At 32.1% G+C, this 13,910-nt stretch overlaps 3 protein-coding genes across 4 annotated transcripts; 2 read left to right on the top strand and 1 right to left on the bottom strand.

The window, feature by feature from the left end:
* The first annotated feature begins 1,252 nt into the window (after positions 1 to 1,252).
* Positions 1,253 to 3,836, top strand: LOC105335582 (BTB/POZ domain-containing protein KCTD7). Its single transcript, XM_011439537.4, has 2 exons — positions 1,253 to 1,398; positions 1,684 to 3,836. The coding sequence occupies exons 1-2, from the start codon at positions 1,363 to 1,365 to the stop codon at positions 2,470 to 2,472; spliced, it is 825 nt and encodes a 274-aa protein (XP_011437839.2). The 5' UTR covers positions 1,253 to 1,362; the 3' UTR covers positions 2,473 to 3,836.
* Positions 3,829 to 8,594, bottom strand: LOC105335581 (NIF3-like protein 1). Of its 2 annotated transcripts, none has more exons than XM_066078813.1 (7): positions 8,439 to 8,594; positions 8,049 to 8,212; positions 7,415 to 7,661; positions 6,831 to 6,981; positions 5,884 to 6,004; positions 5,081 to 5,201; positions 3,829 to 4,152 (listed from the first exon to the last, which is right to left on the bottom strand). In XM_066078813.1, the coding sequence occupies exons 1-7, from the start codon at positions 8,509 to 8,511 to the stop codon at positions 3,875 to 3,877; spliced, it is 1,155 nt and encodes a 384-aa protein (XP_065934885.1). In that variant the 5' UTR covers positions 8,512 to 8,594; the 3' UTR covers positions 3,829 to 3,874. The 2 variants fall into 2 exon arrangements, with proteins under 2 accessions (XP_065934885.1, XP_065934886.1); XM_066078814.1 differs by having other exon boundaries at positions 8,049 to 8,186; positions 8,439 to 8,571.
* A 164-nt stretch (positions 8,595 to 8,758) lies between these two features.
* On the top strand, positions 8,759 to 12,730 carry LOC105335580 (NAD-dependent protein lipoamidase sirtuin-4, mitochondrial). The gene is made up of 3 exons (XM_011439535.4): positions 8,759 to 9,445; positions 9,904 to 10,047; positions 12,441 to 12,730. The coding sequence occupies exons 1-3, from the start codon at positions 8,816 to 8,818 to the stop codon at positions 12,597 to 12,599; spliced, it is 933 nt and encodes a 310-aa protein (XP_011437837.3). The 5' UTR covers positions 8,759 to 8,815; the 3' UTR covers positions 12,600 to 12,730.
* Positions 12,731 to 13,910: the final 1,180 nt, after the last annotated feature.

Below are 13,910 nucleotides of genomic sequence, written 5' to 3'. Positions count from 1 at the left end.
AGAAACTTCAAAGAGAAGAAACAGCCAATTTTCCCTTTATATGTCAAATTTGCCATGGTAGCTATACATCCTACTATCAATATGTCATGTTGTAGGTAACTTTTGAATTTACGAGGTGGGTGTAAATACAAAATTTACAAGATGTCATGTTGTAAATTTTGTACTGAGGTCAGTCCGTGTAAGTCCGTAGCGTTAGTGCTACTAGAATCAATGTAGTCGTAGTTTCGTTCGATCAAATAATGTACGCATGCAAAGTACATGTAAGCAGCAACCGTATATAATGAACACATTAATGATGTTCAGTGAAGTAAAATATTAAACTATATAGCTATTTGAATTAAAGTTCATGTTTAAAAGGCTAAAAATTGTATCTAAAACAGTTTTGAAAAGTTCAAAAATACGTGTAAATTCTCAAGTCGAAAGCTAGGTCGTTTCGTTGGATCCACATAGCACGGATTAGGAACCTCCATTATACAATCAAGATGCAGAGATTCATTCCCTGTAAACTGAAATGAAAGAAGCAATACTGTAATTTTTTTCAGAGCACAGTTTGGATAAATAGGACGGCCAAAGAACTTTGAAGTTTAAAACAGGTAATAAATATGTTTGCATCATATGGTAACCATAAATTACGCAACTTTTATTCCCGTATTATACACGTAGATAAATACGAGGTTTGAAATTGATTTAGAAGTACTGCAGCTATAGTCTTTAAAAACCTAATTTAAAAACTTTGTTTTTAAAAGAATTTTTTTATATGTATTTTCTTGATCAGTGTTAAAATCAGTGGTGCGTGTGTTTTGTTTTTCAATTCCTTTGATTTTTTGTTCCAAGATATTTGATTTTACATAGACACACACACAAAAATTAAAGAAGAAAAAAACCCACACTCACACGAAAAAAAAACCCCGCTGGGTTTGGTTCTATATCTAATCATGCTATTACAGAGCTCACATGTTCTATAGGTACATTTACAATATCATGGCTGAGACCAAACTTTAGAAACATTGAAATAAATATAAATGACGGCATACGTATAGGGCCTACATGCCGATTATAAAAAAGTAATTCAAAAAGACATGTTTTTTTCTTCAATGACTTGCATCGAAATTTATGATTCTCTGTTGTTGTTAATATCTTTAAACATTTCAATTGCATGCCTTACAATAATTTTATAAGACCTGTTTCATATATATACGAGTGCATAATGACAATGTACATGTATTTCCACGTAAACATATTTCTCGTCGGGATTGGGATTCCGTTAATTCTAAATACAAAAATCAAGATTGATGAAATTGTAAGCAAAATATAGGAAATGTAGTATTAATCTTGAAACTAATCAAAATATAAGGATTAGACATGGATCCTTACCGTATGACCGACAATAATAATTCAGTGAGTAAATGCTATTTTAAAAATTTTTTCCGGATTACTTGATTATGCGTGCTATAAATACATTTTCCATCGACAAATATATTTATTGTCCAGCTTGATTTATATACAATGTACAGTGCTGTACCAGCATTGCTATGCATCGAGATTTGTACTAAAGGATGTTGTGATTTTGCTTATGAAAACTATGCAAATCTACTGCATGTAGCCTAATGCAATTTTTTTTCATCAGTTAATATGAATATTTGAAAATGCTGATAATTTTCAAAACATCTGTTATAATTGCAGTTTCCATCCGTCATCACCTTAAATGTAGGTGGAAGGATCTTTGCCACTCGACTCTCAACACTGCTGAAGTATCCTGATTCTATGTTGGCTGTGATGTTTAGTGGACGACATGTCATTGACAAAGACAGTGATGGCAACTACTTCATTGATAGGGATGGTACTCATTTTAACCACATTTTAAATTTCTTGAGAAATGATCAGGACCTACCACCAGTTGCACTTGCTGAAGAAGTACTAAAGGAGGCAATGTTCTATGGAATTGCACCTTTAATTGATGCCATGAAGAATTCGCCCCCACTGTTTGCCGAGTATGTCGTGAGGCAAAATATCCGAGATAAAATCGAGGATTATAGTGCTGTTAAACAGAAATTAATAGACCTCGCCAGAGAGCAGGTGGTAGAAAGTGGTGCCATAATTTCAGTGGTGAGAGTCGCCACCACTAAGAATCAACCAATCCCAGGAGATCTGCAGTTTTCTAAACAAGTGTACAAGCAATTCTACAGAAAGTTTCGAACATACAAGTCTTTCGAATCATGCTTTGGCAAATACCATCTCCATATTCCCTGTGAAAATATCAAGGGGCTGCCCAATGTTGTTATGGACGTGCTTGCCAACTGTTTAACATGTGATCTGAATAAAGAGGGCTACCATTGCTCTTATTCTGTTGAGGGAATACACGACGAGGAACATAAACTGAAGACCATCACATGGTCCGATGATGAATTTCATGTCTGCACTAGCTGCCACGTTTTTCGTTTCGATTGGCTGGATACATCACTTCAATTTTAAGGAATTTTTACGCATTGTTTAGTTGATGTGGTCAATAAAAGCATTTTATGATGTGCTTTATTTCCTATGTATCAGTTTTATTAGGATACATGGATTCTGCTTTATTCTTTTGCACAATCAGTGAAAAACGGTTAATTTATTTGAAAAGAGTGATATTTTTCTTAAGTTTTAACCTAAATGGTAGTAATGTTCATATTGTTATTGTCATTTTAACAAGATCATGGACTTTAATGGTTTGACGTAACTATCAAGTTCAGTTCAGGATCATCAGTATCGGTAGTTGGAATTGCTCTAGCCCTAAGTGAAATATCCACTGGTGTCGTAGGAATAGTTTAGAGTGGACAAATGTTGTTGATTTCTGTTTTAAAATCTGAATCACTGACACTGAAATGAACAGGCATACATTAAATGGCTGTTGAACTACTCAAAGTCCATGGTCTCATTAAAATGACCCGATCTAAAATACTTCCTAATGTATGCATAAATATTACAATCAACCATTTGTAATCTTGAAAGATTTTCAGCTCATCATGGTTGTGTTGATTAGTATTATTTTTAGCTATATTGATTATTAAATTATAATTACAATCATATGCAATTTATTTTAAAGTAAACAAATTATGTTTGTAAATAAGATTGATGGTCTGAACAAAATATTATGTAAATTATCATAATTTTTTAAACTTTTTTATGTATACTTTCATCTTTTATGAAATATAAGTTCACATTTAGTTTACCTATTTTTGTGAAGATATGCAACATACATACATATACATGTACAATTTTTGCTTCACAAACTCTTATTTTATTATTTAATATAGTATATTTCAAGAAAACCCTGGGGAATGTTTTAATTTCATGGCATCTAAAAAATGTCAGTTGTTTTTTTTTTCCTTCTAGTCAAGCTTTTATCATGGTTATGATATACATTACAAGCATATGGCATATATACATTTTTACGAATATGTACCTTACATTGAAGAAAAGAATTTTTAAACACACCTCATCCATATGTTTGATGTTTCCCATTTAAAATCATTTATTAAAACGCATGAATTTTGGATATATGCCTCATGCTGCACTATATGATAAACGATGCCAGTTCTGAGGCCAGTTTGGACCTAAAACTACATATGGCTTATATGTTTGTGTGAAATTGCTTTTTTTAAATTATCTATGGCTTTAGTTTATGTAAAATCTATTAAAATTTCATATGTACTAGTATACCTAGAATTTGCTTTTATTTGCTGTACATCTATTGCATAATGTACGAGCACATGCAGTCAATAGTACAAAGTTAATAAAATATGATCTCATATTTTGAATTGTAAAGATTAATAAAATAAAATTGTGCAATTACTTTGTTTAATATTTATTCTGCAATCACTGGATATAATAGGTGTCACACTACATCTAAGGGGTCTTTATCAGACTTTGAAACTTGAATGTCAACTTGATTCTGGAAGACTTTAGTCAGTGATTCTTGCAGCACTTTGAGAAATCCCCTCTCTGTGTTGCTATGGTCACACAAAATGACAGACACACCTGACTGGGCAGCATGTAGGACGTCGTGGTGACTCATTTCTCCGGTGACGTACAAAGAAACGTTCAGGTTCTTCAACAGCCCCCCACCGGATCCAGCACAGACTGCCACTGATGAGATGCTATCGCAGCCTATTCCTGATATTGTGGGAAAACAAAATAAACATTTTTTCAAAATAAATCCTGACATTATTACAAAAGAATCTTAAGTTTGTAAAACAGGCAGATGATCGATCAAGAAACTTTTCCAGAGGAAGCACTTTCCATTTGTATATATTTCAATTGATGTACATTTCTGCATGCTATCATAAATATATATCATCAACCAAAGTAAAAGAGCTAGGGTCAGTGTTTTTAAGAGGACTTGCATTAAATGTATAGGGACACAGGAAATTGTTTTTTCACTTGTGGAGGCGAAAAGTGAAAAATCATTAAGGTCAGACAACATGTTCCTCAATTTTAAATAACATTTTCCAGGAATTTGTTAATGGTTTACTACTACTCTGACAAGCTTTCTTGCAAAAAATTAGGATACCTTACCAGGCATTTCTGCAAAACACTAGAGAATGCAATTTCCCATATAATCTTCTTGAAAATACATTTGAATTGCTGATATAAAAATAAACAAATAATACAGCACAGTGAAATTCACTATGTTGGGCCGGGCTTTGAACTCGCAACTCTAGAACCTACGCTCCTGGCAGAGAGCGGCCACGGCTCTAACCACTCGGCCATCTAGGCATATATCCATATACAAGTAAATTTTTATCATTTTAAAAATCATTATAAAAATAATTATTTTTATTGGAACTCTTTATTACGAGGAGATACAAAAAAGATGCTCGAGGAACGTGTCGTCTGACCTTAAATGAAATTCACTTGATTTTTTTGATACACTGTATTTGCAACAATAGTATTACAGTGAGTGGTTTCCCATTGTCACCTTATGCACAGTCTGACTAAAACCATCCCCCTTATTATCAGACTGCCTTGACCAAGCCTTGAACAAGCCTCACATTTACCTTGAATAAACCTTATATTTACCTTATGCAAGCCTTATGTTTACCTTTAGCAAGCCTTATATGTGCTAGTCCAAGATGCTTCTTTACCCTCTCCACAGCTTCACTGACAGAGATAGGTGATGTCAACTTCCCAATTCTGCCCATCCCATATCCAGATTTAGGTATCTACAAATTATATAAATTATATAGTTTATATACAATTTTACATGCGTCATAAAAATGTAATATTTTCATTCATAGAATGATATTCATGGATTTTTAAAATTGTTTGTACATAGTGACTTGTGTTTTATAATTTAAGAAATTCAGAATTTTCATTATTTCATCAGAACCTAAAATTCATGGAAATTTTATATTTAAATATATATTCATAGGAATTATAAAATGAAATTGTCACATGTGCACCTTCAAAAATATGATAACAATTAGAAACAGTAAACGTACCTCATTATTACACATTCAGTGGGACAGAGAAATTTAAAAGATACCAGTATACAAGAATTCCAGATACGTTAAAACAAAGAAACAACATTTAGGACTTTTATCTTTCTTCCTTGGTATGGCATATCCATATTTTTGGAGATACATTTAAATTTAAAGTTTTTATTTCCTCATTACACTCTCATACAACATGTTGTTTCAGTGACTTGAAATTTGAAAATCTCATCAGAAGGCAAACTTTAACCAAAATCATTTTTAATTTGATAGTTATGAAAATGTCTGTATTATATGAGTGGCAATAAAATTGGATACACTGACTTTAACTTTGCAAGATATATATGTACACGCAGCAAACAAATAATCTTAATAACAGTTAGCCATATCTTTTACTACATGCAGTTCTTACTTTTTGTATATCAAATAACGCTGTGCTTTGAATTTTGTCACAGAAGCACTGTGTGCTCTCCAATATGGCAGGTATAGTTCCACTGCCACATAGTATGTTAATCTCGCAAAATTCCTTATTTCTGGAAAGAAAGGAATATCTGTAAATATTCATGTAAATACTGATTCATACAATACATATCAAAAGAGTTTGTACTTGTGCAATGTCAAAAATAGAATTAGGTTGTTTTCATCATGCGTGTAAATTTGAATAGTTATCCTGAAGTTTGTCTATGAATTAAGTATTAATTCATAAAATGAGCTGCTATAAAACAAGTTTTATTCACAATTACTTGATTTCATGATTTACCAAATGAATGATGAAATACATGTAGTTAGCTGCAGCTAATTTTGTGATCAAGATGAAGATTAATTATCTAGAGACTAATACTGTGGAATCATTAAAATTCGTGGGGGGCAATTTTCGTGGATTGCTTAAATTTTATAGGTTAGAGGGGACGTTATTTCATGTATTTTCGTATACATACTGTGATACAAAAGGATTATGACTTTATAGCCCTAGTTTATTAGTTCGGGGGAGTGTATTTTTCGTGGATGAGTGGTAGCCACGAATTCCACAAAAAATTGAGCCAACATGAAATCTAAAGATTCCACAGTATGCCAGAGATATAGTTTTCACTATTAAGATGTAGATCAGAGATTAATATGCCAGAGACATTACATGCCAGGTTTATATTATATTTATGATAACAAGGCTCTTGTGAACCTCGCGTAAATTATTCCCATGGGAATAAAATTTGATTTATGGTATATGGGTAGATTAATAATATAATATAAACAAATTCCGATAAAGAGTGAAAACAGGAAATAATCAACCCTTTTTAAATTTTTTAGCTCTGTTATTTGGATGGGAAAAACATTTGAGTTCCAACGATTTATGCAACTTACAATTCATTTACAGTTGTGAAGGTGTTTTCTATCCCACTAACACATTTAAGTATTGATTCCCTGTCAGTGCTGGAAATAGTGAGTTGTAGCTTTTTGTTGTAGGGGCCTGCAGATGTCACTGACTGGGTAACTGGTTTTGAACTGCTTATATCTGTAATCAGAAACACCAACCACATTCCAAAAAAGATTCTTAAGTTGTATGCCAAAAATATATATGTCATCTCCACAAGCCACAGAATTTTCATCCTCTGCTTGCCTATATATAATAAAGTGGGGAAAAAAACTTTGGGCTATATTGCAGAGACTAATCATATGGAAATGATTCCTCTGTCACATTGCAAAGATGAAAATGATACAACAAAATTTAATACATAATTTACCGTAATTATTCTATTTCCATTAATTGTTTGATATGTATCATGTATAAAGAAAATCACATGACAATAATGCCTTTGTCAATAGTTTCATGCAATAATAATTGAATGTTTCTCTAATTCTGAATCAATTTCCAAACATTTGACAGTACTAGTCATGAGATATCCTAAATAAAATACAATGTACTCATATCAACCAGGAAAACTCACCAAAAGCTTGTAGTAGCCAGTCATTTACTCCACCAGCCAGGGCATCATAGCTGGTATGCGGAGAATAAATAGCGATCCTGTTCTCTATACAACCTGTTATGATCCTGTCCTTCCAGTTACTTTGCACAAGCTTCTTCATAGGGGCAAAGATAGGTGGATGGTAGGAAATAATAAGGTTTGCATTCCAGTCACATGCCTCCCTATATACAGCCTCTGTCAGATCATTTGTCAACATCACCTTTTTTACCTTTAATGAGAAAAAAGTTCATTCTTTTATGCTCTTTACTTGGGAGAGGCGGCCTGAGTAAATAACTCTGCGATAAAAATTCTACTTTTCTTCAGAAAGAAATATGTCAGAGTTTTTCTTTTCTTTAATAAGAACTTATTTTTTATTTTTTGGGTGGGTGGGGAGGTTACAAATTTTATAAGTACACTTACTCTTATTTTTTGTTAAGATGTCCAGAACTCAAGTATACCTTGTATACCCAGTCATTATTCAAGATATATATATATTTCAGAACTGTTGCAAGTCTCTTAGTTAGTCAATAGCGTAAACAGTTCCTGATTAAACTTCCATATATTTCATTCATTAAATTGTTAGATAAATGCCAAGACAACCAGACATAGGATATACCTCATGTGGAGGGGTTGGTTCCACCAGAAGACCAACATTATCCCAGGATTCAGCTAAACTAGGGTCTGCAAACTGTTGTAATTTCTTCACCACAGATTTCAAGTCCATATCGGAACACTCACTGGTACAAAAGGTTTTCTTTTGGTGAATTGAGGATAATATGCCTGAAAGATATTAGATACGCATATTCAAGTTTGCACAGTATTCAATAGTTTACAAAATGTATGTCAATACTCAAAAATATTCAAAAAAAGTAATTTGAAGACAGCTGTTATGTTAAAAATGGTCGCTAAGGACCATTAATCATTCTGAAGAGAAGTCTGTCAAAAATTTTAGTCTCCACAATTCTACATAAACTTTTAAAAGATACAGTTGTGTACTATGAATTACCTCTTAATCTTAAGTGGGATGCGATTCTTGGTTGCAAAATACTGTAGACAGAAGGAGTTATTCTTGAAAGCATGTGAAATTGTGAATCAAATCCATCAAAGTGAAAAAGAAAGTAGAAATTGCAAATGCTGGTTGGAATATCAATCCCGATTGCTAATTGTAAGCATGGCGTGAAATGCTGAATAAAGTTCAAGATAATTTTTATCAGTTTCATTTTTTAAAATTGACTTACTTTAATTTTTTATCATTAAATATCAATGATTATAGAACAAATGAGAGCAAGACAATACCATTTATAAGAATCGGGTTCGGACTACAAATCACATTTCATAACTGTCAATTTTTTTTTCAGCTGTAGCTGCTGTCAGATTTTAATCATGGTAAATGTCCATGTTACGGGCAGAACTATTATATTTTCGGTGATCAGAAGATGTTCAACTTCCACTCATAAATTTGTTCCTACGGCCAGAGGTGTATCGCGTGCTCAAATCGAAGGATTCTGCGAGTTTGTGGACAGAGGGAGAAATATTTTAGTTCTTACAGGTGCAGGCATTTCAACAGAAAGTGGAATCCCAGACTATAGATCTCAGGGAGTAGGACTCTATGCCACGAGCAAAAGCAGGCCTGTCATTTACCAGGACTTTGTGAAAAGTGACAGAATCAGACAGAGATACTGGGCAAGAAATTTCATTGGATGGCCAAGGTTTTCCTCTGTTCAACCAAATATTTCTCACTCTTTTCTCAAGAAACTTGAAGATTTTGGTAAAGTTTGTTGGTTAGTGACTCAGAATGTTGATGCATTACATTTTAAAGCTGGAAGCTCAAAGGTGACGGAGCTTCACGGGAGTACACATAGAGTTGCCTGTTTGAGGTGTGATTATAAAACAACCAGACATGATCTACAAATTGTGATAGAAAATCTCAATCCATCATGGAGGGCCTTTTCAAATGTGTTAGCTCCTGATGGGGACATTCAGTTATCTCAGGAAGAAATAGAGGGATTTCAGGTGAGCAATCCCTAAATTAAGTTGACTTTTAAAATTTAGATTTCAGTAATTTATTTTTATACATGTACTTATTAATAATCATCTCACTTATATAGACAAGGGTTTTCAGTTCACTTCTCTCACCATAAACTGTTAATGTGAAGCTGAGAACCAAAAACCCTTGGCTTACCAAGACGAACCATGCATGACTAGCAACTTTTCTATATATTGCTATTTTTAAAGGAAATCACAGGATATGACCAGTATTTGGTAACCATTAGCTGCAGTAATGTAGGTCTTCTGTGATTTTTTTATCTGATTTTTTCCCTTCAAAAAAAAAAGGGGGGGTGTTACATAATTGCAGCTAGGTACAAATAAGAAGTTGTAATATATTCACCACATACATAACAATTTATATGATCATTGCAGGTTCAATGTGTACATAACCAAATGATGATTTTTTCTTTCTCCCTCGCCAGACTCCACATTGTCCAAAATGCTCAGGGCCCCTGAAACCAGAGATTATCTTTTTTGGAGATAATGTTCCAAAGTCTACAGTTGAATTTGTTTTCCAAAAAGTGCAAGAATGCGACCAAGTGTTAGTTGTTGGCTCCTCATTAGAGGTAAGTGTTCAAAACATAAAGGAAATTTGATATTAATTTTGAGATGCTTTAATTTATTTTAAGAAATATTTTATTCAAAAATATACATATAAGTATATAAATGAATCTGGATTGAACAGCAGGCAATACTAGCATATATTAGTTCTCTCCATCTGAGATCAAGGTATAAATATTTATAATACTAATAGTATATACTTTCCAAAGATTTACATGGACATTTACTAACTTCTTAAAAATATAGTAATAAAGGATTTAGATAAATAACAATATAATGTTAGACAAAAGAACAAAAGAGAAAATAGAGATATATATATACACATATATGGTACTAGTTATAGTATAATAGGCTCAGTAATAAGTATATGTAAAGTACATTTAGCACAGTGTTACGCATTGTTAATTTACATTTAAAATCTTTTGATGTTTTTTATAAATTGATGAACTTGGTCAAAAAACTATATATTTTCCGCTAGAGATAAGCAATCATAACCATGTAGTAAAATATTAATATCTTTTGGTATGTCATGATCACTCATGTATCTAAACAGAGAGTTTCTCTGAGTATTATAAAATTGACAATGAAAGTAAAAATGAAATGAATCTTCATAGGAGTACCCACATCTTAAACATTTGGGTGACTCAACTAAATTATGATTATACAAATCTGCATTAAGGTTACTTGAAAAACTTCTTAACTGGCAATGAAGTATATTTAAATTTCTTTGTCCATGGTTGTATAATTTAAATTTTATTTTATCTACAGGGTTATTGTTTTGCAAGCCTTGCTTAAATTTGGCTATACTTGTTGCAGATTTAAACTGTTCGGCAAAGTGTTCCATAATTTAAAAGTTGAGGGTAAAAAACTATTATAATATGCAACAGTTCTGGTAATTGGAATGTGAAACGAGTTATTATTACATAATGAATAATTGTGTGATACAAGAGACACTGTTCAACCATATCATACAAATATTTGGGTGTATAATTATTAAGTATTTTATACATGAGTGTAACTTTGTGTTTTTTCCTTCTATCGCTTAACATTTCCCACCCTAATTCATTATATAAGTTTTGTCTTGAGGAAGTGCGCCTCAGTCCTGTAATGATGCGCCCAGCCTCTATTTGTACACTTTCTAAAAGATTGCTCTGTTCTTGTGTAGAATTATCCCATACTACATCACCATATTCTAAAATAGGACAAATAAAGGAAATGTAAATTTTAGTTAAAGACTCCCTGTTTAATTTATATTTTGAGATGCTTTATTTAAAGGGACTTAGACACGACGATTTGAGCCCAAATTTTTCAAAATTTATTTATCCATTTTTAACGTCTAGAATGCATGGCCAATATGAATGTTCTTAATGTTTTGCCAAAATTTGAAAGTCAAATATTGAGATACAAGCGAGCTACAAAGGTTAAAATTTTTGTTTGGTAAACAAAGCTTGAGTCCTGTTATTGTTTACAGATGTGCTATATTGGTATAAGTTTCAATGTAATGTTGCTTTTTGTTGTTGATAAAATAGTTTATGAGCACATTGAATTAGTTTATCTTGTTTGCCACAAATTATTTAGTCAAAGAAATTGAACTTTCTTTCCCTAATTACATTATTTGTAAACAAATATGAGACTCCAGCTTTGTTTACATAACAATGACTTCTTTCTTTGTATCTTGCTTGTAACTTAAATTCTAACACTCATACTTTGGTCAATCATTCAAAATGCCTATAAAGATAACCATTTTATAAATAGAAATTAAAAATAAAAGTTTCATCTCAAATCGTGTCTAGATCCCTTTAATTTTGGAATCTCTTGTTTACCTGCAAGTATCACCTGAACTTATTAGTTATTTTAAATTCCTAATTATATGCGGGGAATTAATATCCAACTAAAAGCTAACCCTTAAAAAATCCCATTTTTATTTTTCTAGCAGTTGAAAACAGTAAGGCCTAAAAAAAAAAGTTGTGTGTTTAGGGTAACCAGACCTAACCTACAAAAATGCCCCTATCCTACTATTTTTTTTACTGTTTTTATCTGATTGGGAATTTTGTATTATTTCTATTAAAAAATCCATTTTTAAATATGACACAAACAAACATTCTTAGGATTCATGCAGAAAAAAATATGATAAAATAAAAAAAAATCCCTACCTACCTATATATAACCTAATTTTTTCATCAGTGTTACCCTAAACACACAATTTTTTTTTATAGGCCTATACCAATTTACAACAAATGTTTGGGGCTTACGATTTTATATTCCTGCAGTTGATAATGGGTGATGGAATGCAGAACTACATATAAGTACACATGTAAAATAAGGAAACTACAGTAATTTACCTGAGAGACTAGCTGTAAGTGTATAATATAATAATAACTTTTCATTTCCTTTGTAGGTATATTCCGGGTACCGATTTGTTTTACGGGCATCAGAAATGAAGAAACCCATTACTCTTTTAAACATTGGTCCAACTCGGGCAGACAAACTAGCTGATCTCAAAATAGATGCCAAATGTAGTGATGTTCTGAAACAAGTGTCTTTTATATATTCTTGATAATCATTATGTATATTCACAGAGTATTTGAATTTACACTTTTAAATGCATTTGATAATTATTTGTTTATGTTGTAAGTAAACACAGAAGACTGGCTCTGTATCTGTGATTTTAATAAATTTTTAAGAAGATGAACATTTTTGAATTAGATATTTTGGAGGACGTTTGACAAATGGTAGAATTGATCTGCACAGTTTGCTTCTAAAAGCAAATGTTAATCTTTACAATTGTCACACCTTGACCATTAGTACAATGATGATATAGTTTAGCAACCAGTTTCTGGAGCTCAGTTTTTCTTCTACAAAAGAAATATATAATGGAAAAGTGAGACTGATATCAAAAGTTAGCTTGACCAAGTAATGCACTTACAGAAATGCAGTATTACATATATTATGATGTATCAAAAACCCAATATTACGGTAAGATATGCCTATGAACAGTTTCTATATATATTTATACATCTCTGACATCTCCTTGTCAAAGTTTACCATATAGATGTATAATTTGTTACTTATGGAATGTCAATTACATGTTTCTGTAAAAAAAAAAATACATATTATGGATAAGAGATCTTTTTAAGTGATTAAAATATCTTTCTCACTATACAATTTGATTCAACCTTATGAAATCCATGAGCGAACTTGAGGATGTGGGTGGGGTGTACTATATAGTTACATACAGTTATCTTCATGTACTGACTAGAGAGGACCATTCCAGTCTTTAAAGGTCCAGTTACATGTATGTGACAACTTATTAGAATTCATATTTATAAGTTACATGTAAACATCAGTACGTACTTGGACTTGGAGGGGGGGGGGGGACTTCAATAATCGGGGGTTCGAGATATCCGCAGTGGCTTTCCAATTTTAATTGTGGGAATGCGTTCTGTGTATTGTGTCTGTAAGAAGGAAAATACGTGTACTTTGGTGAAAAGGCGTTGATTCTTCGATTATATGGATTGAAAGAAGATAGGTGAATAAGGCATGTAAAATGCCCAAATGAGGAATGATTAGATACTGCAAAATTAAAATATCATTAAATCTGATAATTTTTCTTAAATAATTAAAAACAGCGTATATTTAACGTAACATCGGTTTGTAACCCTTAAATATTTTAAATACCTGTTATAGGTTGATTTCAACTGGCGCATGCGTGTCAAAACCTCCAAATAGTGTCATTTTTATAACTTCAATGTCATTTCTTGTATAGAGTGGGTTCAAGCTCCATTTTTTTTGTCATAGTCTAAATGGGGTTAAATGGAATTTAAACCGATTTTAATCAACAAATATATGTGGAGAGAAGACCCACTAT

The sequence above is a fragment of the Magallana gigas genome, chromosome 3, assembly GCF_963853765.1.
Source record: "Magallana gigas chromosome 3, xbMagGiga1.1, whole genome shotgun sequence".
NCBI lineage: Eukaryota > Metazoa > Mollusca > Bivalvia > Ostreida > Ostreidae > Magallana > Magallana gigas.
Note: the sequence above shows the minus strand (reverse complement) of the source record. Positions and strands in the feature narration are given on the sequence as shown.